The sequence below is a fragment of the Camelus bactrianus genome, chromosome 25 (genome assembly GCF_048773025.1).
Source record: "Camelus bactrianus isolate YW-2024 breed Bactrian camel chromosome 25, ASM4877302v1, whole genome shotgun sequence".
In the NCBI taxonomy this organism is placed as follows: Eukaryota; Metazoa; Chordata; class Mammalia; order Artiodactyla; family Camelidae; genus Camelus; species Camelus bactrianus.
In genome coordinates, this window is record NC_133563.1 from 15,491,711 (window position 1) to 15,515,597 (window position 23,887).

General features: G+C 35.0%; 1 protein-coding gene across 3 annotated transcripts in view; it reads left to right on the forward strand.

Moving 5' to 3' along the window:
* The window catches only part of PKHD1L1 (PKHD1 like 1), a 133,739-nt gene that overhangs the window by 42,975 nt on the left and 66,877 nt on the right, over positions 1-23,887 (forward strand). For all 3 annotated transcript variants that reach the window (XR_006725162.2, XM_010955840.3, XM_045517270.2), the window contains 16 exons: positions 2,313-2,476; positions 3,674-3,846; positions 7,985-8,132; positions 8,598-8,752; positions 10,537-10,659; positions 11,362-11,467; positions 14,220-14,330; positions 15,418-15,585; positions 16,569-16,690; positions 18,044-18,176; positions 18,659-18,854; positions 20,444-20,586; positions 20,986-21,090; positions 21,988-22,176; positions 22,941-23,111; positions 23,624-23,850. Coding sequence is in view for 2 of the 3 variants with exons in the window: in XM_010955840.3 (XP_010954142.2) it covers positions 2,313-2,476; positions 3,674-3,846; positions 7,985-8,132; positions 8,598-8,752; positions 10,537-10,659; positions 11,362-11,467; positions 14,220-14,330; positions 15,418-15,585; positions 16,569-16,690; positions 18,044-18,176; positions 18,659-18,854; positions 20,444-20,586; positions 20,986-21,090; positions 21,988-22,176; positions 22,941-23,111; positions 23,624-23,850 (2,434 nt within the window). In the remaining variant the exon portion in view is untranslated. The remainder of the gene's footprint in view (positions 1-2,312; positions 2,477-3,673; positions 3,847-7,984; positions 8,133-8,597; positions 8,753-10,536; positions 10,660-11,361; positions 11,468-14,219; positions 14,331-15,417; positions 15,586-16,568; positions 16,691-18,043; positions 18,177-18,658; positions 18,855-20,443; positions 20,587-20,985; positions 21,091-21,987; positions 22,177-22,940; positions 23,112-23,623; positions 23,851-23,887) is intronic.

Consider the following 23,887-nt stretch of genomic DNA (forward strand, 5'->3'; position numbering starts at 1 on the left):
GGAAGTTGCTCTCTGAGAAAGCTGCAGGACACTCGTGGGTCTTGTTTTCTAATGAAAACTTAAAACAAAGGAATCAAAACTGATTTTCCCCCAACAAAAGAAAAGTACATCTTTCTGAGCTAGTGCTTGAGAAATGTCCTTTTCCTGACAGTTCATATTTGATCCTCCAATGGCATTTGATTAAACAGCATGTGACTCCAGTGTTTGCACTTTGGGCATGTTTTATACATTTGATCCATCTTTGTTTTCCACAGAAGAGGAGGAACATAGGCAGAAGGAGAGATAGAGACAGGAGACAGAGGGGTATTAAAGGTGTTGATTCCCCCTCCACAGCACAAATATACCTTTGAGGCTATTGCACAGTTTAACCCAATATATAAAAGAGGGCCAAAGTTAACTCCTGGAATGAATGCAATGAGCGGGGACAATTCAGAAATTCCCTAGGGTAATTGTTAACTCAGAAGAGGCAGCAACACTCTGTTGGCAGTCACACAGGAGGAAGCAATGCCAGGGGTCAAGACAGCACTCTCTGTTTTAATGAGCAAGGAGCCTGGAAAGTCTTTGCACAGAATGAACATAGACCACTGCCCCCTGCCCTGTTTGATTCAGATCAGGGGTAATCCTATGATGGATCATTGTGAAGCAGAAGTCCTTCTCAAAGTGACGTAAACATTTGCTATAAACATTCCCTCTGTGCTCAAAGTGTACCATGCAATTGCAGTTTTAACTTTGATCTCCACCACCTGTGTGCATTTCACTCTTCCACTGCAACAGGATTTTGGAATATTTTACAGATCCCAGATCTTCTGTGTTAGTCAAACCATTATCGTATCACTAACTAGGTCCTTCCTCTAGCCTGCAGTTTATCTGCTGCGCAGTCATTTTGAAGATGCACTGCTTTTGATGGAACTGATGAGCCTCCTTTACCCTAAACGCTCTAAGACTTTTCAACAAGAGTATTACGACTTTTAGAAGAGGATGCTTCTCTGGTTAAAAACTATTGCCAATCAAGGCAAAGCAAACTCTCCAGCTCCTAGCTGGTATTTCTAGACCTGCTTTTATGTAGGTTAGGCCGTCCACCTAGATCAATTAGGTGTGTTAGGATTCGTTTATTTTCATTACATTGTTAGTGTCAAAAGTGCCTTTTTTCCCCTCAATAATTATTCTATCACCATCCCCAAACAGTGCTGTTTATAGTTGTAAATCAAGCTTCAAAATCCAAAAAGTAAAATTTGGTTTTCCTTTAGAAAGTGGAAATATCTAGCCACAAAAGCACAGTGTAGTGTTTACTTAAGTGTTAACATCTTTCGTAGTCTCCATTTCTCTTATAAAGGATCCTATTCAGTGTACCATTTTTTCTAAGTAGTTTTTAAAACTTCAGGATCATGTAATTAGTAGTTGGATTCTATTTAGAGGACCAAAGTCCTGTTTTTTTTAATTTAAAGAGCACTTTAACTTAATGTAGTTCTGGACTTGGGACATATAATTTTCTAAAATGATGTCAGTCTAAGCTTTGATGCACTAGAGGTGGATCCCATGATGAGTTTGCAAACCATGAAATTTCAAAATGAAAATAGAAAGTGCCCAAAACTAGTCAGTTAATAAATACAGTGGTAGCTGATACAAAGATTATTTTTAAGCTGTATTTAATTATTTGAATGGGAGTATTTATCTCTGTATTGCAGACACCTGTAATTGAATTGCTTAATATAGTTTATGAAATTCCAATGTGGTTAATATTTAATGGAAACTCTGACTCTAAATTATACATTTAGAAGGTAATGTACAACCATTTGTATCTATAAGTAACTTTAGCACGTTTTGTCACTTAGTTACAGGGGACTGTGCAGCACCTCTGAGCTCTTTTGGACGCATTGTCAAGTTCCAATTTTGCTTCTTAGTATTGGACTGAATTTGCTGTTTTATTCTTGACATTTTTTTTTTAACTAGAATGGTTTGCTTCATTCTTGTGTCTTGTTTTTATATGCCCTTCACCAAGGTGCATGCTCCTTAGTTTACTTACCTGTCACTACAGAATGTTATTTTACATTCCTATGGCTACTGCTCATGTTACAAATAAAAGAAAGTCTGTCTTTGTTTGCGGTGTTAAATCTTTCACTGCCAATGTAAGTTTCTGGCTGCTGTCCCTTGTTGTGGCTGCTTTTCTGAGCTAATAAAGTATGCTTATGGTCTTCCCGTGGGGCAAAAAAAACCTTTTACTCTTGAAAATTTTAATGCCTTTTATAGTGCATTTGTTTACATTAAATCTCATAACTGATTTGTACCCCTAAAATTAAACCACCATCTTTCAGCTGGACCTACACTTGTATAGACCTTCTGGACCTCATACAAACCAAATATGCAGGGACCAATTTTTCTCTTCAGAGGATTAGTTTGCAGAAAGCATCAGAATCACAGTCTTTCTATGTGGACATCGTATACATTGGACAGACATCTACAATTGCAACGTTGCATGGTATGTTGTATCATTTCATATTAAAACTTAAACCTTCCAAACCTATTTTATACTAAAATCTTACCTTGGACATTATTTATATTCTGTATTCAGAAACGTTAATCTCTAAGTATTAATGAGTCATTCTTTCATCTTAATAATATTATGACTTAAATCATAGTTTTTAAATGAATAGGGCTAGGTGATTATTTTAAAGATAAATGCATCCTTAATGTAAACTTTGTCATTATAGCAGGAATTAGCTTTATAGTCCTGGATTCTGTTTAAAGATAAATAAACTGTGGCAAAATTCTAATTTTGCCTTGTTTAATTTTTGAGAATTTAGCTATCAAGATAGAAAGGCAACTGTTGACATTGACATCTGTCTAGCTGAAACTTTCCAGAGACTTTATTGTGATAATTAGTAATGCTGTAAATGAAAACTTTATTTCTAATAGTTTTAGTATTGTTTTTCTAGTCATGTTAATAGACTCATACATGTGAGATGTAATAATAAAATTATAAAACTTAAATTGAAGTCTTTTAAAAAATCAGCCTAACTCCTGTCATCTTAGTAAGTGACTGTTAACCATATTTCAGAGGAGTTTTGGAATCCATTCCTTTGGAACTGTTTTCACATGCAAGGTCATGATACAATTGATTAAAAAAACTAAATGTTACCATTACTTTAGAATCACCCCTTTTGATTCCACTGTCACCAGACCTACATTGTGATTGGTGGAGCACATGTATAGGACAACTGATTTGTGCTGTGATAAAGGTTGTAGTTCCTTAAGCAACATTCATTTAGCATCTACCATGCGGCAGGCACTGTGTCAGGACCAAAGAAAGAACTGAGAATCAGACAACCCTGGTCCTGTCCTCACAGGACACACATCCCAGTAAGCACCACATTCGGGAACCTAGAACAGAGCAAAATTAACTGGCCCACAGAAGGCCGCATGGAACCCAGGGCTTGGTGGCTTCTCAGTATATTGTTTTATCCAGCAAGGCTCATATATCAAAAGACTTTAAAGCATTGTATTCTAGAAGTGAACACCTACCAAGCTTCACAAGCTACTTACCTTAGGGTCTTCTTTCTAAAATTTGATTTTAGCTTATTCCATGACATATGGATATGATTTGATGCTTTTCTCTTTAGCAGCAGAAGCTATGCAATTTTACTTCCAATCTACTTTGTTTATTTACATTCTTTAGAAATGCCAAAGAGAAGACTTCCAGCATTAGCAAATAAAGGAATATTTTTAAAGCACTTTCAAGTGAATCAGACCAAAATTAGTGGACCAAATATGACCAACCAATATGTTGTCACCATGACTTCGTATAATTGCAGTTATAACATACCCATGATGGCTGTGAGCTTTGGGCAGGTAAGCCTAGAAATTTACAAGTAACTCTTTCAACTTAATGGAACATTAGCTTTGACCTAGTAAATGTATTTTTTTAACAAATGCCTGACGTACAGATTGGATATCTTTTAGTAGGACAAAACAGTTATTCTAAGGATAAAATGAAGATTTAGAGAGGCTTGTTGAACTTGAGCATGAAAATTCACTTTACATATTAAAATGTTTTTAAAGAAATATGTCAGTAGGGAGAAAAGCAGGAGGAAATAGCTTTAAGAAACAGTCAGATTTAAGTAGAGTTTTCTCTGTTGGTGTAAAAGGAAAAGTTACGGGCTCTTCCAATAAAGATCTTTGAACAGAGATTATTGGAATGAAAATTTGAGATTCTGCATTATGGTTATAAATTGTTTCTGTTATAAATGCTGTTTATTTTTACTTGTATCAGAATTGATACAAGAGGAAAGAGGTGGTTTGCCATAATTCCAGAAGGATCTGAACAATATTTTGTACTGCTTGAGTATAAGATCTGTATTCAATGTTACAATTATGCTGAGTATTTTTACATTTAATTGGGTGCAAAAATAATTTCCTACAACAAACCAAAACCAAAGATAAGTTCAAGATTAAAGTTTAAATAATAATTAAATATGATAATTTGGGTCTCACCGAGAACTTTGTATTAATGGTTTTATGGTTAAAAGACTGAAGAACTGTTAAGTGTCCCATGAAAATTGCTTTTACCCACCCAGACCCAATGTTTTAGTCTTAGTATCTTACAATAAATGTCTCACAAGTGCTTTTCAATTTTTAGCTCTGTAACAAAATGTAGTAGCACATGAACATGTATTAAATGTCCAGATCAATGAATTTTTTTAAAAAAACTATAACTTTGAGATAATCATGGATTCATATGCAGTTGTGAGAAATAATCCTATACTCTTCACCCATTTTTGCCCAGTGGTGACACCTTCTATAACTATAACATAATAGCACAATCAGGAAATTGACATTGATAGAATTTACCAACCTTATTCAGATGTTAAAAGTTCTACATGCTTTCATTTGTGTGTACGTGTGTTTGTGTAGTTCTATACAAGTTTTATCACATGTGTAGATTCATCTGACCACCGCAAAACAGTTCCATCACAAGGATCCCTCACGTTACCCTTTTACAGGCACAGCAACCTCCCTCCCTCATGCAGTCTTATATCTGACAACCACTGTCTCTATAATTTTGTCATGTAACAATACTATATAAATGGAATTCGATTTTATATAATTGCGCTAGTATTTAGTCTTCTGAGATTGACCTTTTTCACTGAGCATAATTCCCTTGATATCCCTCCCAGCTGTGTGTATCAGTGGTTTGTTCATTTTGATTACTGAGTAACATTTAATGCACCATAGTCTGTTTAACCAGTTACCCCTTAAAGGACATTTGAGTTGTTTCCAGTTTTTGGCTATTATGAATAAAGCTGCTGTGAACATTCATCTTTAGGTTTTCATGTGACATTAGTTTTCATTTTCTGGGTTATTCTCCAACAGTGTAATTACGGGGTCAAATGGCAAGCACATGTATAGTTTTGTAAGAAACTACCACACTCTTTTCCAAAGTGCCTGCACCATTTTACATTCCCACCAGCAACATATGCGTGATCAATCCAGTGTGTGCTCAAACTTGGCAGCATTTGGCATTAGCACTATTTTTTATTCTAGCCATTCTAATAGGATATGTACTGTTAGCTCATTTTGGTGTTAATTTGCATTCCCTAATGGCTAATAGTGTTGAACACCCATGTACTCTCTTCTGTGATATCTGTTCATGTTCTTACTGGATTATTTTCCTATTGTTGACTTTTTTTTTAATTGAAGTATAGTCAGTTGTAATGTGTCAGTTTCTGGTGTACAGCACAATGTCCCAGTCATGCATATACATACATATATTCATCTTCATTTTTTTTTCATTAAAAGTGATTACAAGATATTGAATAAAGTTCCCTGTGGTATACAGAAGAGATTTGTTTTTTTCATTCTATGTTTAGATATAGTGGTTAACATTTGCAAATCTCAAACACCCAAATTTATCCCTTCCCTTCCCTATTGTTGACTTTTTAAAACTCTTTATATATCCTGGATATAAGTACTTTGTCTCCCAGTCTGTACCGTGCCTTTTCATCATCTTCATGAGATCTTTCACAGAGCAACAATCTTAATTTGGTGAGATCCGATGGATCAAGTCTTTCCTTTTGTGAATGGTACTTTTGGTTTCAGGTCTAAGAACTGCTCTTAGCCCTAAGTCCTGAATATTTTTCTATTTTTTCCTAGAAGTTTTATAGCTGTACATTTTACATTTAAGGCCATGATCCATTCTGAGTTAACTTTTGTATAAGATGCAAAGTTTTAGGTCCAGTTTCATGTTTTTGCCTGCGGCTCCAGTGGTGCCAGCACCATTTATTGAAAAGGCTATCCTTCCCCCATTGACTGACTTTTGCAAAATCAGTTGGGCATATTTGTGTGAATATACTTCTGGATTCTCTGTTCTGTCCCACTGCTCTATGTGTCTGTCCTTCCACCAATACCACACTCTCTTGATGACTATAACTATGTAGTAAGTCTTAAGATTGGGGCGAGTGATTCCTCTCACTTTACTCTTCTTGTGAAAAATTGTTTTTGCTCTTCTAGGTCCTGTGCATTTCCATATAAAATTTGAAATAAGCTTGTTTCTACAGAAGTCTTGCTGGTATTTTGACAAGAATTACATTAAATTTATAGATTGTTTTGGAGAGAATTGATATATTTATCATGTTGAGTCTTCCAATCTATGAACACAATATGTCTCTCCATTTATTTAGATCTTCTTTGCTTTTTTCTTTTTCCCAACATATTTAGGTCTTCTTTGATTACATTTACCAGCATTTTGCAATTTCAGGGCAAATTCAGTACATATTTTGTTAGATGATTTATATGTAAGTATTTCATATTTTTTGAAGCCATTGTAATGGGTCTGGTGTTAATTTCAGTTTCTACATGCATCTTATTTGTGTATAAAAATGTGATTGGTTTTTTTATGTTGATCAACCTTGCTGAACTCCATGAATTTTTACAAAGTAAATACTCTCATTCAATCACTACTTAGATCAATATAAAGAAAATCACTAGACCCCAAAAACTCTTCTTCAGCATTTTCCTCATCATTAGATCACTCACCCCACACTCCTAGATAACCACTATTTTGACTTCTACCACCATTAATTAGTTTTGCTTGTTTTTAATTGTTCATACCAGTGAATAATACGGTATGTATTCTTTTGCATCTAGCCTCTTTCATTCGATATTGTGAGATTCGTGTTGTTGCATATAGCTGTAGTTTGTTCTTTTTTATTGATGTATGGTATTCTGTGGTATTAATACACAACAATTTATCCATCCTATTGATGGGCTTTTGCACTATTTCCAGTTTGGGGTTGTTATAAATAAAGCTCTACTGAACATTCTTGCATATGCCTCTCGGCACTTAGACTTACTCATTTAAGTGGGAGATAGGGTTTATGATCTTAAATTCCACAAGATTAACAGGGGTCAGAAGCAGGAGAATATCACTGACCCTATTCAAGTTGCAATCCATGGATTTTTAGTGCACGTGTTGCTTCTGTCTCTTGATTGGCACTCGACGTTAGGCAGGGATTTCCTGAGTCTGGATCAGTCCCTGCATTGATCGTATACTTCCTTATACTGTTAGTTAAGTTTTCAAGCCTCCATATGTTACTTCTCCAAGAAGGTTTTTCATTTTTTGATAGGCAAGACCACGTCTCAGGTTTCTTTGCCTCCCCGCTGTGATTAGCACTGTGCCTTGAATAAAATGGCTGCTCAATAAATATTTGTTCCTTGGGTGATGGTAATGGAGGACACACTCTGAATTAATGAGGTATTACTGTGGTTCCGGCTGATGGCTGCGCAGATGACTGAGTTGACTTGGGCTCATTATCGCAGCTGTATGGGTATGGACTGTGTTGATTTATGTGACTCTCCTTGATGTTCTGAGGAGTCCTGAATACCTGAGGCTCATTTATGTCATGTCACAGGATTGTACCCTGGTGAAATAGAAATCATGTTAGCCATTGTTATGTTTATTCATTTTATCAATATTTACTTTGGAAACTAGATAATCACAAATGAGACAGAGAATGAGTCTGTTTACAGAGGAAATAATTGGCCGGGGGAATCAAAGATTCGTATTCAAAGAATTCAAGCAGCATCTCCGCCTCTCAGTGGCAGCTTTGACATCCAAGCTTACGGACATATTCTCAAAGGTAGATGAACAAAGTCCATAACTTTGGTATATGTTTAGTTGGACTGTATTGATCTAGACTACTGTAATACACATTCTGGTATATTTCTTTTCAGTATTATTTCCCTACGTAATTTATAGAGTTGAGGTTATGTCAGTAATGTAAAGCTAAATGATTTGGAACAAACGACATTTTCATGTTTTCTTCACCACCTCACCAGATATACCAGACCCCAAAGGTTTGCTTTCTTTTACATCCATGGCTTATGGATTATCTGTAAAGTTAATTGATACTGTAAAAAAAAAAGAGAGTATTTGAGCCACGGCTCAATGTCTGAGGTACATTACTCATGTAATTTTTGGTTTCTAAGAAATATATAAACTTTTTGCATAAGTGGAGGAGGACAGCTGGTTTACAGGTGGTAAAAGACATTTCGTGTACTTTAAGTTTTGACTCCTGCTCTTTGCCGTCCCTGTGTGAGTGCAGGTCTCCCGGCTGCTGTGTCAGCTGCAGATTTGCAGTTTGCTCTCCAGAGTCTGGAAGAAGTGGGACAAGTCTCAGTTACACGAGAAGGAACTTGTGCTGGATACTCATGGACCGTCGAGTGGAGAAGCGTCTGTGGGAAGCAGAATCTCTTGCAGGTTCCCTCGTTTCACCTGGTTTCTGTGTTTTGCTGTGTGTTCCTTGCTTATTTGCACCCTGCCTCATTCCAAAAATAACTGGAGGCTGTGTGCATTTACAAAATGCAGACTATTGACTAAACAGTAATAAAAGGGAATTGAGGAGGAGAAGATTGTTCTAAATGAAGTTGACCAGGCATTTGCTTCCATGGAGAATTGCTGTTGGTGCTTTATTCCTGATTCCCTGTGGACAAAGTCGAGGAATACGTGGGTTAGAAGACCCTTGAAAGGGACAGTCTCAGAACTAAGTCTGGGTATTCCTTAAGAGGTGGGAGGGGGCAGGCATAATCAGCCTCACTGTCTGCAATTCTGCCACCATATGCTAGAGCTGTATTCTGGGGCCTTGGAGACCTTGAGCTCTCATCTAATTGCTTTTGCTTAGCCTGTGAACAGGGTCAAGGGAAGGAAATAGGGCTCAGAATATGTGAAGGAGAAGGGTCTGGAAGAGACCAGAGCCTCCGATGTTAAACATCAAAAAAGATGCTTTCTCATGAGGATGAGGGTGTGAGATGCAATCTCCTCCTCACGCACTGTTGGCGAGAAAGCAAGTTAGGATAATTTAGTCATATCTGAATATGGAAACCTTATGATTCAGCAGCTTCAGCTCTATACCTCTGTTCCACTGAAATAATAATACAAAGATGAAATGAGATAGGTGCAAAGTTAGTCACTGCAGCATTATTTGTAATAGTAAAAATCCTAGAATCCTAGAAAAACGGTTGTTAAAATGACACAAACTTAGCATGAATACTGTGCAGAACCATATATATTCCTACATATATTCTCCTAGAAAGATGTCCCTGACATAAGGTGGAAAAAAATAACAGAAAATATACATAAAACCATTTATGGGGGTAAAAAAGGCAATGGAGGGAGAGGAGACCCAGAAAAACAATATAAACAGAATATAATGTACCCTACATAGACTGTATGGATGTCGTAAAGATGTGAGAGTTATTTTAAGAAAGCACATGATTTGATAGTAGAATTAGAAAATTCTGCAACTGTAACCGCTCTGGTGACTGATCTCCTCCTTGGACCTCTGCTGGTGTCGGCCCACCTGCAGCCTTCGCTCTCTCCTGACCAGGCTCCTCTGCTCCTTCATTGTTTCTGCTCCTCTCACTTTGGCTTCCCCAGCCCCAGCCCTGAGGCTCCTGCCTCTGTGCCACACACCGTATGTATGTATGCCTCACAGGGCTACCAGATTGGCAGTGTGATTTTGAATATTCAAATTATACACATTGAGCTGATTTGGTTTCATTTTTACCACGGGCAGAAAATAGAATTCCATGAGTGGATTAAAAAGCAAGTCAGAGGCCAAAAATGCTAATGGGGACAAATGGACTCTCAGGTGGAAAGAGGACTACATTTTTCAATTATTTAACAATCATTTATCAAGATGGTCATATTCAGAAAAAGCATAGACTGTATTGAAAAAATCAAATTAAGTAAATTCATGTTTCTTAGGCATATTTTGTTCTAAATCTTCAAGTTAATTTTAGTCATTTAATTTAACTTGTAATTAATACAGTAAATGATAATCCAGTGATGTTGTCATGTTTTTCTTGGGTAGGTTATGATCATTTTTGAAGAGGCTTCTTTTTCAAAATGTGACTAAAATAGTTTTGAATTTTTTTTTCATCCTTTGGCTTTTCACTTTTAGCTATGCTTAAATTTAAAAACAAAAACTAGTGTGGTTATATTTATCATGGCCTTTCTAGTAAAATAATCTTGTCTAAAAATAGATCAATGATTCTAACATTTCTGGAGAGAAGGCTAACATGACAGTTACAAAGATAAAGGAAGGTGGCTTACTCAGACGACACATACTTGGAGACCTACTTCGTACACCCAGCAAACAGCCACAGGTATTTTTGAAACCTTCCTTGTGATGTTTAATGTAATTTTAACTGTATAACTAGCATGTAATATGTTAAAGACCTGCCAAAACAGGAGAGATGAAATCCTTATTATCTTCATGTGACTATTTGTGTTAACATATGATTCACTCAATACCATTATTTTATGATTTTTGTGAAAATTATCTTCCTTATGATAAAAGAATGGATTTTTAAGCACTACTGTTACTATTTCAAAATATATTATTTCATTTAATCCTTTTAGTAACTCTGTAAAGTAATTATTAATGTTACCACTTACTGATGAGGAGATTAAAGTGTATGGAGTTTAGGTGACTTTTCCAAAAGCAACTTTATTTTCCTTCATAGCACTAATCACCTCCAGAGCATAATATGCATTTAATTTTTTTTAAGTTTATAGAGATACGCAACTCTCTGTCCTACCTCCACTAGAATATAATTTAAGTTACAGCAGGGAAGTTGTCTGTTTTGTCAAATGTGCTTGATACATTTATAATTGTGCCTAATAGATAATGGACACATTTGCTGAATGAATGAATAAAGTGTCAAAACAGAAAAAGTATGAATGGAATAGGATAATTTTTGAAAACAAAGGAACAAACAAGCAAAATTCCATCACTTGTTCTAAATCCTTTGCATATTCTATTTAACTATGCTACCCCTGTTATCTCTTTGTTGGTTTATTTGAAGGTTGAAGTCTACATCAATGAAATTCCAGCTAAATGTTCAGGTGACTGTGGGTTTACCTGGGATCCCACAACTACACCTCAAGTTTCAGCCATAAGCCCCTCCCAAGGTAATCTCTTGCTTTTTAACTTGGAGTATGGGGTAGAAGACAGTTAGCAAAAACGTAAACTCAGATAATGATTTCTTTATATTCTAAGGCATCAACTAAGACAAGCAGACTGTTCTAAGTAGTGAAAAACTCTATCAGATCAGAAAGCTATGGAAAGATCGTTAATTATCTTTGGGGGAAAAAAATCACTGTTGAGGATGGACTCACTAGTCCTGCTTCTCTAGTTTCATCAAGTTAGAATCAGTCCCTAAAATTTCTGATACTGAGGCATTTTTGTTAAACTCTACGAGCTAGAGTATTAATTGGAATCTTTCATCATATAAGACCACTTCTTCGAGGAGATATAGTACTCAAAGGCTGGTAACAAGACAGCTGCTGTTCAGTAAAAGAAAATAAAGTCCTAGATATGAGCATAAGAGATAGAGAAATTATTGCCAAGAACTCAGTCTAGAGGGACACATCATAAAATATCTTCCTACTATGTGATTGCTTTAAAAAACATGATTACCTTTATGTCTGAACTTAACAAAGATTGAAATAAACAGTATGACTAAGGATTGTTAAGGGGTGGTTTTTTTGCAGTCAAAGAGATAAGCTCAGGTACTATAATCACATATTTAGTCTTGGTGGCTAGGAAGAAAATTCACCTAACTATATATCAGCACAAAAAAAAAAAAAAAAAAAAGAGAGAGAGAAAGAAAAAAACCCACACACATTGAAGTCTCTAAAATAGCATGTCGTTGTGTTGAAATAATATATTCTTCAGACTTTTTTACAGAAATGATACCAATTTGGGGATAACATGAATTATCCCAGAGTTTGTATTGTTATTGTAAAAACTTCAGAACTCTCAAGAATAAGGATTTGATGAACTTTAATTTGGTTTTGGTCCTTTGGTATTCTTATTTTTGAATCCATCCTTGTATTTTGTAATGGATTTCCACTTTTATATGCACTTCCTTAAAAAATATTTCTTACTCAAAATAATTAACAGCCTGAATTGCCTTTTGTCACATTTTGGTAAATGTGAAAGTAAGGAAAAAGTAAGTTTAAATAATGCTATAAAAAACACCCATATTCTCCTCACTGAAAATTTAACAGCTGTTAACGCTTTGTCATATTTAATTCAATCATCAATTTCAGAAATAAAATATTATAGGAGCAGCTGTAATTCTCTCTAAGCACCATGCTCAGTGCTAGTCCCCTGCAAACTTCCCCAGAGGCAATCATAATAATTAATTTTGTCTGTTTTCTTCCATGTCATTTTTAATACCTTTTGTATGTAACACTCATATGGTAATTTTGCCAGTTTTTAAAAAATTTACAAATGAACCATGGCATTGTAAATATTATTTACATCTTACTTTTGTCATTCAGCATTTGTTTTGAGAAATATTTATACGGTTTTATGCACATCTAATTCATGACTTTAAAATACTTCATGGATATATCAGTTTATTTGTTCCTCTATTGATGGACATTTAGATTGCTTACACATGACTGTATTCAGCTTTCTTGTACAAATCTCCTATTACATACATCCTAGGGCTTCTTTAGGGTTTATACCCAGGTGTGGAAATGCTGGTTATTAATTGAATTTATGTGTATTCAGTTTATTAGATGACCAAATTGCTTCTCAGAGTGTCTGTGCTTCCAGCAGGTATGAGAGCATCATACTCATTATCTTCACCAGTACTTGATACAGCTTCCTAATTTCGGTCAACTTGATGAGTGAAAAAATTTACCTCATCATTGTTTTAATGCTGTCTATTCCCTGATTCGTAATGCACAGAAACATCTTCTCATATGTTTTTGGGACATTTAGATTATTTTTTCTTCTGCAAATTGCTTGTCAGCATCCTTTATCCCTTTATCAGATTGTCTTTTTTCTATTGACTTGTACTGTGTGTTTATATTATGCTCGCCAATCCTTTGCACATGTCTTCTCCCAGTGTATCATTATGATTTGCTTTTGTATCTTGTCCATGGAAGCATTTAAATTACTAGTTTATTTTATGTATCTTTTCCTTTATGGTTAACCATGGCTTCTGTATCTTATTTAAGATATCCATCTTTACATTAAAGTTACAAAGATATTTGATTATGTTTCCTTCTAAAAGTTTGAAGTTTTGTTTTTCTTTCTTAGCTACTTAAATTCTTGTGGAATCTATGTTGTGTGTGATGTTACATATGTAGGGTGACCATGTCATTTATTGACCAAATCTGGATACCTTTAAGAATGAATGGAGAACATTAAATATAATATGCTGGGATAGTGGGTGTAAACCTTGACTATCCCAAGCACTTTAGGATGTGTATTACCCTAGATAAAGGAATCTTATTCTGTTTCAAATGGAAAGTGTCCACAACACTAACTGTACAATTTATCCCTTTCTCATGAATTTGTGTTGTCAGCTCTGTCGTAGTCTAAGTTACCATATGGAGATGTCTGTTTAAATTTTTTGTCGTAAGAATAATTTTCCTTGCCTTACATCATTCCATACTTTGAATCAGATCATTCTTTCCACTAATCTCTTTCAACACACAGATTCAAAACATGGAGCAATGCACAGTAATTCAATGGAGAAAAAGTACCATTGCTAAATGTGTCTTTTTCCCCCACTTGCTTATAGGCTTATTGTTTATATCTTAGAAGATAGGCTCATTTTTCTCTGAGAAACATCTATATTTCATAACAACAGATTCTGTGTTCTGTCATTTTAATATTGTTTTTTAAATTTATCATTTGCAGGGTCCTATGAAGAAAGCACAATTCTAACCATATCAGGTTCTGGATTTTCTCCTAGTTCAGCTGTATCAGTCTCAGTTGGGCCAGTAGGTTGCTCTCTTCTTTCTGTAAATGGTAGGTTCTTTTAAAATTATTATTCTTTTAGTCTTATTGTTTTTCTCTAAGAGAAAGTAGAATCAAGGAGCAGTGTTACAATAATGATTATCCTATAGAGTACCTTTGGGGTCATGAAATTGGCAAAATTCTCTGGATAAATACCTTATCTTCCTAATCTTTGGTTATGACCACAGGCTAATTCTTTCACTGTTGTACAGTGTCTTTATCCTATAAGAGCTGATTTTTGTTCTTCATTTTCTCTTCATAAACTGATTACATGAAATCTTTCCTTTGGCGTGTTTCTGGGACACAAAAATACATGAATTGCTGCTCTGGTATTCCATGGTCCCCTCTGCCCATGCTTTGAAAATGTCACATTAGTCATAGCAAGAGGACATAGCCTTCTTCCCAGACTTGTCCAACAGAACCTCTCTCCATTAACATAGAATTTAAAGATCATTCATATTTTCTACTCATGAAAATGTGAGGACCATAATTATTTATTTCTGTAAAAATTCTCTTTCATAATCCCAGGGAGTTTCCTTAATTTGAATCAGTTGGAATTACAGAAGCAAATTCATCTTCCATATAATTTAAGTTGTTTTTAATTTAGATCTTCTATGCATTCTTGAGATCTAACAGTCAATATTGCACCTTTTTCATAAGTGCACATAAATGAAGTGAAAATATGTTTTTCATTTGGTTTTTGATCACCTTTCTTGATAAAACCTACTATTTTATTCAGTTTGGGACAAACAATATATTGGACCAAAATTTTTAGAATGATTGATACAAATGGTCTTATAGATTAGGATTTTACAATTATTATCATAGTAACTTTATTTTGCGACATTAGCAATCAGGAGTACATTGTTTACTCTGCTTTCATTATTATTTTACCTTCCTCTTTTCTACAAATTTCTGATTCACAACATCAGGTAGTTTGTAAAGATGTTCCTCCCATTAATATCTCAGCAGGTTTCCTTAGATATGTTTCTTGGAGTATAAAAATGGAGTCAACTCTTTATATTTGCAAATACAAAACTTCAGTAATTTTATCTCACAGAAACACTCCCTGACCATTTTCTTCTTGTTTTATCACAAGACAATGAGATCAAGTGCCAGGTTCTGAATGGAAGTGCTGGGCATTTCCTGGTTGCTGTGTCTGTAGCTGATGTTGGACTAGCACGAAGTGTAGAGGAGGAGGAGGAATTCCGCTTCATTTATCACAGTCAGATCTCACACATCTTGCCTGCTTCTGGAAGCCTAGCAGGTAATAGTTAATTGCTCTAAACAAAGAAAATTGCATACATTACCATCATTTTATTGGACTGTTTCTAGAAAGGGGAAGGGAGAGGACCCCAAAGCTTCCTCATATAGAACAAAGGAGACTCCCCTTTTGGAAGGCATGGTGATTCAATGGATGACTAATTCTTTTGTTTCTTATGAAGCACAAGTCAGGGTGACTGCTTATACTTACGTCTTAGGTTATTGAATTAATATCATCAATTATTACATGTTTCTATAATAAGCTCATCAATTATGTCAAAATAAGATTTATTAGTTATTATTCTGCTTACCAGCTGCTCCATTTGTAACCACAGTCTCAGTGGAGCTACTTGACCCAGAAAAAGTTCCGGGAACAAATCGGAGAAAGGGAGGCTGACTCAGAAAATGGAAAGAAAACAACATGTTTTTCCTGTCCCACTTCGTTTCCTTTGTGGTTTTGTTTGTTTGTTTGACTATGCTTAATTTTGAATTTTATGCTTTGGCTTTGATCTTTTGGGTGTGTTTTGTGTTTTTATTTTATATTATTTTTATTTTGTGGAATTTTGTCTTAATTTTCTTTTTACTTCAAGGTATTAAAGTTTGGGATTTGATAAGAGTCTTAATTCACTATCATTTCCCACTGGTTAAGTAAATAGAAATGGTGTAATTTCTCTTTAGGATGAAGAAGACACTATAGAAAATAGCAGTTGCAAATGTTAATTGCAAATTTATGTTATTTCATTAAATCAACTTAGCCCGGCCCCTCTACAATTCCAGACTCTAGAGCTCAGGCTGGGGTGTGTGGTGGTGATTGTATACATCTCAAGTCTCATGCTTGATCTATTTGCATCTATTAGATGTGCTGATCTAATCACATCTCGATTGATTAGACAATTCTTGAATGATGAGATACATTATTGCCAAAGAGCCTTCTTGATATAGTTAATCTGTTCTTGTGGTGTTGTTTTTGTTTTTTTACATATGAAGGTGGTACTCTCCTGACTCTATCTGGATTTGGTTTTAATGAAAATTCAGAGGTATTAGTTGGAAATGAAACATGCAATATAATTGAAGGAGATTTGAATAAGATAACCTGCAGAACACCAAAAGTAAGGCATCTTATACAGTCATTTTTTTTTCTAAGTCTGAAATCTTATTAATTAAGGCACATCTCAGTAAGAGTTAAACAAATGCCATATTTACTGAGCAAATACAGAATTTCAGTTATGCTTTTCAACAATTATTTCTTCAAATCTTTCTGTGAAGATCTGAATACAAAATGTCATCTCCACAATCTAGATACATAACATCATTAAGGAGGGCAGAGATATAAACCAATGTTACACAGTGTGTTCCATTTGGAATAATAGAAGTAGATACAAAGTGAAGATAAAATACAGTGGGGAGAGGGTGTCAGAAAGTTTTATGGAAAACTTGATGTTCTATCAGAGCCTGAATGATGATGAATAGGAGTTGACCAAAAAGTCAAAGGATGAAAAAAATATGATAGTAATGAATAGTCTAAAAAACTCAGGGAAGCAAATCTCGACATTTTGGATTTTTTAATAGGAATATATATTTTAAGTATGCTAAAGTTGCTGTATGTTAACAAATCACACACACAATGTGAAGTTTCCCATAGAATATTACATTTTAGGACTGATCATTGTTCTTTATTTTTAAAAATTGTCTTTAAACTAAGACTCTGTTTTATTTACTATGTGCAAAAGGATGATGAATTCAGTCACTAATATTAAAAAATGTAGCAGATTAAGTGTCAATATTATGTATTGTAGGAAAAGTGAATTTGAACATGTGTTGGACTGAATGTTGGAGATGAGACTCTAGGGGGTACAGTAAGTTAAAACTTGTTGAATTGTGTCATTCACTTAAACAGTGAGTGTGCATTAAGTAAATACTAGAGGCTGGGGAAAACTATTTTCCTAATTGGGAATGGTATAGGTTACATTTCAGTGTTTATCAGTGAAAACACCAAATATTTTTCTTAGGGGTCCAAGTGTTAGTCTTGGATTCTGGAACTCTGTTAGCGAAAGATATAATAATGTCCTTTTCCATAAATAGGAATAAAAATTGCACTTGAGCCTATTTTAAGAGCAAAAAAACCAAAATTTTCAGTATCGTAGGCTTTATTAATTAGAGAATCACTTGTCCAGAACATCTGAACTATTTTGCAGAGCCCTCGGGAATCCAGTAATATAGATGCATTTAAGTTGATTATATGCACCTACAAAACCGATACATCATAGACCTTTGTCTGAAGAATTCAATCATGTAACCTCCATTTGACACCACAACTTTCTAAATATTTGATAATTGATTCTGATTCATGACTTTGAAACAAAAATCTTTGGAAATTTATTTTGAATAATTTGATTTGTTTTTATTGGATTTCTATATCACAACATTTAATTTTTAATTGTTTTATTTTTCTCTTGTTTCAGAGAACTGAGGGTGCAGTTGATATTTCAGTTATTACCAGTGGATTTGAAGCCACGGCAAAGAATGCTTATAGTTATAATTGTTTACAGACTCCAGTTATAATTGATTTTAGTCCAAAAGTACGGACAACACTGGGTAAGAAATTCTTCAGTAAGATTAGGATTTGAGATGTATATATCCATTTACCATTTCTAGAAAGTCTTATGAAGCATTTTCTCCTGCAGTTACGTTTCTTAAAGCAAAATCTGTCACAAATTTTCTTTTTTTAACCATAAATTGGTCCATTTATTATACCAAGTAAATCAAAGGATGAAAAGTTCTATTTATTTTACCAGGTAAATCAAAGGATTATATCACTTTGAACATGTGCAATAAAAGGAAAAATATTTTTTTAAAAGTTCTTTGTCATCTTTTTTTCTCTGTTAAACAATTAAACATGAATTTTATCTTCATGCGGAAACTATCAATTCTTTCGTTGATTTTCTTTTACCCCTGGAAGTGTTAGGATTTCCTAAATCCAATGAAAGATAGGAGATGAGTTGATTTACTTCATATTCAAATTTCACACTACATAAGAAGTTGACTCTTTTTGTATAACTTTTCTTTTAAAATAATAGGAGAAGTTAATTTAACGATTAAGGGTTATAACTTTGAAAATGAACTCACACAAAACATGGAGGTATACGTTGGAGGAAAAGCCTGCCAGGTCCTTCACTGGAACTTCACAGATGTCAGGTGCCTTTTGCCCAAGTTGTCTCCTGGAAAACATGATATCTATGTAGAAGTCAGAAACTGGGGTTTTGCATCAACAAGGTACGGTAATAACCATAAACTTGATAAAGTCATGGAGAACGTGGTGCCAATGTATGGGTTAGGAAGAGAAATGGTCATTAACCTTATAATATTTCAGTTGCTTTCTTCACCTTTCTACAATTCCTTTTGCAAAAGGTTCTGAAAATAGCTCATAAAATGCATTAGGATGCTTAGGTTTGAGGTCAATACCATTCAGATTAGATTGCAAGATTCTCTGCGGAACTAGACTTATGCATATGTCACATGATTTTCATTCATTCTGGAAATACGGAGCCAGTGGGGAATAAAAGGGACATGTTCCCCACCTTAATGGTGCCCACAGTTTTGTTGGGGAGGCAGATTTCAAACAGAAGATTATATCAGTAACTTAATGATAAATGCGGAAAAATCTGTGAACAAGAGGTCCCAGGTGCTGCAAAAGCATATCATAGAGAAAGCTAACTCTTCCTCAGGGACTGAGAAGAGTTCTCTGAAAAGGTGACCCCTAAGCCAAGAAATGAGTAGAGCTGCCAGGTTAAGCAGAGGATGGAGAGAATCCTCCTCTAGCTCTAACTTCCCTTTAGGTAGGCGTTGAGTATTTTCTTCCCTGAAGCTGTTTGTCAACTGGTAAAATTTTAGTGCTGGCAGAAGGAAGTTACTGGTGTAGGATACTTAGAAAAAGAGGAAACTGGAATTGAGGGATTAAAAAAGGCAAGTAAAACTGATGTCAGAGTAGAAGGAGAGATTGTTGCAGGAGAATCTATGGGAGGTGGAGGCAGACGAGCAACAGTAAACACAAACCTCATCCCCTCCTACATTCACAGGGCAGAGCTCACATGGGAACCAGAAGACTGTTGGCTTGTGCTTTGGCTTGATGATTTAACGGGCAGAATTGACAGCATACAAAACTGGGTGTTTGGGTGGTGGTTCAAAAACTACCAATTCAGTTATGACGAGGAAGTTAAATCAGAGTTAACACAAAGACTCGTCTGAGTTATGGTGGGAGCTGAGATGTAGAAACCAAGTCTATATGTCAGGGCAGAAAAGCGTTGTCCATTTCAATGGCTTCCTAGCAGACACCCTGTCTGTAACTAAGCAGAATATATTTAAAACCCTCTTGTTGAAATAGTGAGAAGGGGGATCATGACAAGTTTCCAACAAACATAGAAGATAAATTCAAATTAATACACAAAACTTTAATTACTTATATTAAATATATGGAATTTCACTACTGTTCTTTTTCATAGATACTGCTGCCTTTTTGTTTTATTCTAATGAATATATAAAATATTTTAAAGGATTTCATCTGTTTCTTGTGACCTCAGTTCCCATAACCATATTTTTCCCATAATATTTTAAGATCTTCCATCTCAAACTCTTCTGCCATGGGATTTTCAGAAATCTAATCTTCATATTTAGGGGAAGAAATGTTATATATGTATACGATCCAACTAAATTTAGGTCATGTTAATTATCATATTCTCTAGTTTGAAATAGTAATGACTAATGAAATATTCGCTTACTACCTCTTAAATAAATCATTTTCTAATGAGTTTAACAGCATGACTCCATGGAAAACTCATTGAAATGACTTAATTTTTCTTTTGCAGAGACAAGTTAAATGCTTCTATACGATATATTTTGGAAGTGACCAACATGTTTCCACAAAAAGGCTCCTTATATGGTGGAACTGAAATCACTATAATGGGTTTGGGCTTCAGCACAATCCCAGCTGAAAACACCGTGCTCTTAGGTACGCGTTTCACCCTCACAGGAAGGCTGTCATCATTCTCATCTTAAAAGATGTGCTATAGGTGCTGACTTATTACAAAAACACTCTCAATCATGGAAGCTTTATCTATTAGCTTATGAAAGATTAGGTGTATTTGGTTAGGTGGCGAAGAGAAGCTAAATAGCTGCTTTTGGTTTCAGTGAATAATCACTGTATTTAACGCATATTTTAAGAAGAGGAGGTCTCTGTTCTGGAACTAATCAGTACTCAGACACGATTACTATCAGGAAGACAGTACCAAAGATCCTACCACGTAACGTGGAGCTGTCGGGCCTTGACTGTTGACTCATTATGCTTCATCTCTGTATTTCACAAACTATTTGAGAAAATGAGTTTTTCCCCTGTGTTTATTCTGTTTAGGGTCCTTCCCTTGCCATGTGACATCATCATCAGAAAATGTCATAAAATGTATTCTTCACTCAACAGGGAATGTATTCAGGATTACCAACGATGGGGAAGATTCAGGTATCAGACAGCATTTATACGTTGTAAATAATGGAAGCACATTACTTGGAATTAATTTGATTTTTATTTGTAATACTTCAAAATATTCAGAGAATAAATATGGTTATTTCCTTCTATAATTTGTTAATAATTTGTCTAGAATTTATCCCCTTGACATAGGGGGCCACATGTAGAATAAATCAGTGGTAGACTTGAGACTAAAAGGCAAGGCTTTAAATTTCCAAGTTCATCGGGGGAGGGTATAGCTCAGTGGTAGAATGTGTGCTTAATATGCATGAGGTCCTGGGTTCAATCCTCAGCCATAGAAAGAAAGACAGAAAGAAAGAAAGACAAAGACAGAAAGGAAGGAAGGGAGGGTGGGAGGGAGGAAAACCTAATTACCTCCCCCCTAAAAAATTTTTAAAAATAAAAAATTACCAAGTTCAGGAATTGCTACTTGGTTTTACTGCAGTATAGAATCTCCTAATTACTGTAATTTGTTTTCAGTTGTGGGTTTCTAAATAAATATTAAAATTGAAACTATATAGATTTTTGCATGCTTGAAGCCTGAGAACATTTTTATGTTTAAAGAATTGATCATAGCTTTTAAAAATATTCCATGTGATATTTCTGAACCACTTGTATATTGGCTCTGATTGTTTTCGAGTTGTCTCTCAGTCATCAGTTTTGGTTTGTGTGGTTTATAGTTTCCTAATTTTCTCTTAATCTCACTTTCCATTATTTCTGTTTATTTTTGTTTTGTGTTTTAATTAGGCACATAAAAGTGTTGCAATGTTAATTAAAAAGTTTTTTCACTAGTGCCTGTATAAAAAAGCAATATTTTCAAAGATAATTATTAAGAATTTTTACTCCTTTTCCTTTTTTTGTTTAAAAATGTGACTCAATTCTTGCTCCCAGTGCATGGATTAGGTTATGCCTGGTCACCATCAGTCTTGAATGTGTCTGTGGGAGACACAGTGACGTGGCATTGGCAAGCACATCCATATCTTAGGGGAATAGGATATAGAGTTTTCTCTGTCTCCAGTCCTGGAAGTGTAATTTATGATGGCAAAGGATTTACAAACGGAAGAGAAAAATCTGCAACAGGTATGTTTCCACCTTTTCGCTTTTGCATCATGCTTCTTCTTCCTAGATATAATAAAAAGAAATTTTGTTTAGATTTAAAATACTTTTGCATAAATGGTATATACAAAGAAACAAAATGGTTTAGTTGGCATTTATTATAGTAAAAATATTAACATATTTATGCAATATTCTAAATGAATGTCAACAAGGTTTTCTATATATCAGATAAGTTCTGATGTCAGAAATATCTTCATTCATTCTGGGATAATCAACCAATTGAAAAAATATATCAAAACATGTAAAATACAAAGAAAACTGGAATATGTGTTTTAATCATAGCCATATGGTAGCAAGTAGTGAACTTCTGTTGATTGGAATCAGCTTTAAAATCAGTATTTCTCCTAGGACAGTGCCTTTTAGACTGCCTGTTTTGTTCTACACATGTATCTGTATGAACTTTTTACTCATGAACACAAACTAAATATTGCTTATTTTTCATTGTACGCTGAGTTTTTCTTTAAGAGTTGGCAGGTAATGCCAGGCTTAACATGGTCTTTCTAGAAAAATCAATGCTGGATATTGTTTTCCTGGAATGTAGTTTCAATATACAAGACAGCTGTTTCATAGCCATTTTTTAGTCATTTCCTTACTACTTCCAGTTGAAATATCACACACGTGAAAAATGAGAAACCTGTCATCTGCATATGTGTTTGATCATTTCAAGTTCCTTTTCAAAGATGCGTTAACTGCTTCTATTTATTATGTGCTGTCTTATTTTATGGCAGGTTCATTTTCTTACCAATTTACTTCACCTGGAATCCATTATTACAGCAGTGGGTATGTTGATGAGGCTCGATCCATTTTTCTCCAAGGAGTCATTAACGTCTTACCAGCTGAAACCAGGCACGTTCCCCTGCACCTGTTTGTGGGTGGCAGTGAAGCCACGTATGCTCCGGGTAAGAAAGTTACATATGGAGTATGTGGTTTTTCTGGAGTAGGAGGCAGATGACTGAGTCTGTCTCTTACTAGCACACAAACTTGAGTAGTTCCAGACTATTGTGAGACTGGAATTTATTCTACAAAATAAGGATCATGTTAATGTTGCCCTGCCAGTCTCCCAGAATCCTTGTGAGCCTCAAATGAGATGTAGCGTGAAAAAGTTCTGATACTCCACATGTGCCAGAAAATGTATTAAAATGTGAGATGATGTTATTGCTTTATTTTCCCCATGGGTTCTGGCCTCAGACAAATTGAAAAATAAATTAATTCTATGTTCCGTCTTTACTGGATCATCTTTGTCCAGGTCTTTCTTTTAACTTTGTTGTGCCTGAGGCTCCTCTTGTCATTTAAAAACAAGGGAGTTTACCAGTACCTAAGCCACTGTCATCAAAATAGAGTAATGCAGTCTGAATACAATTCTTGTTTTAGAAAATAATACATGACTTACAGGCGTTTCTTTTGTCTAAAGGAGGACCCGTGAATTTGCACTTGGGAAGCTCTGTGGCAGGCTGCCTAGCAACAGAACCCCTGTGTGGCCTGAACAATACTGAGGTTAAAAATTCCAATAGATTGCTCTTTGAGCTTTCAAGTTGTTTTTCACCATCTATAAGTAACATTAGTCCATCCACTGGAACAGTAAATGAGTTGATAACAATTACTGGACATGGCTTCAGTAATCTCACATGTGCTAATAAGGTAAGAATATATAAAGATCCTTTTACTTGTATATAGT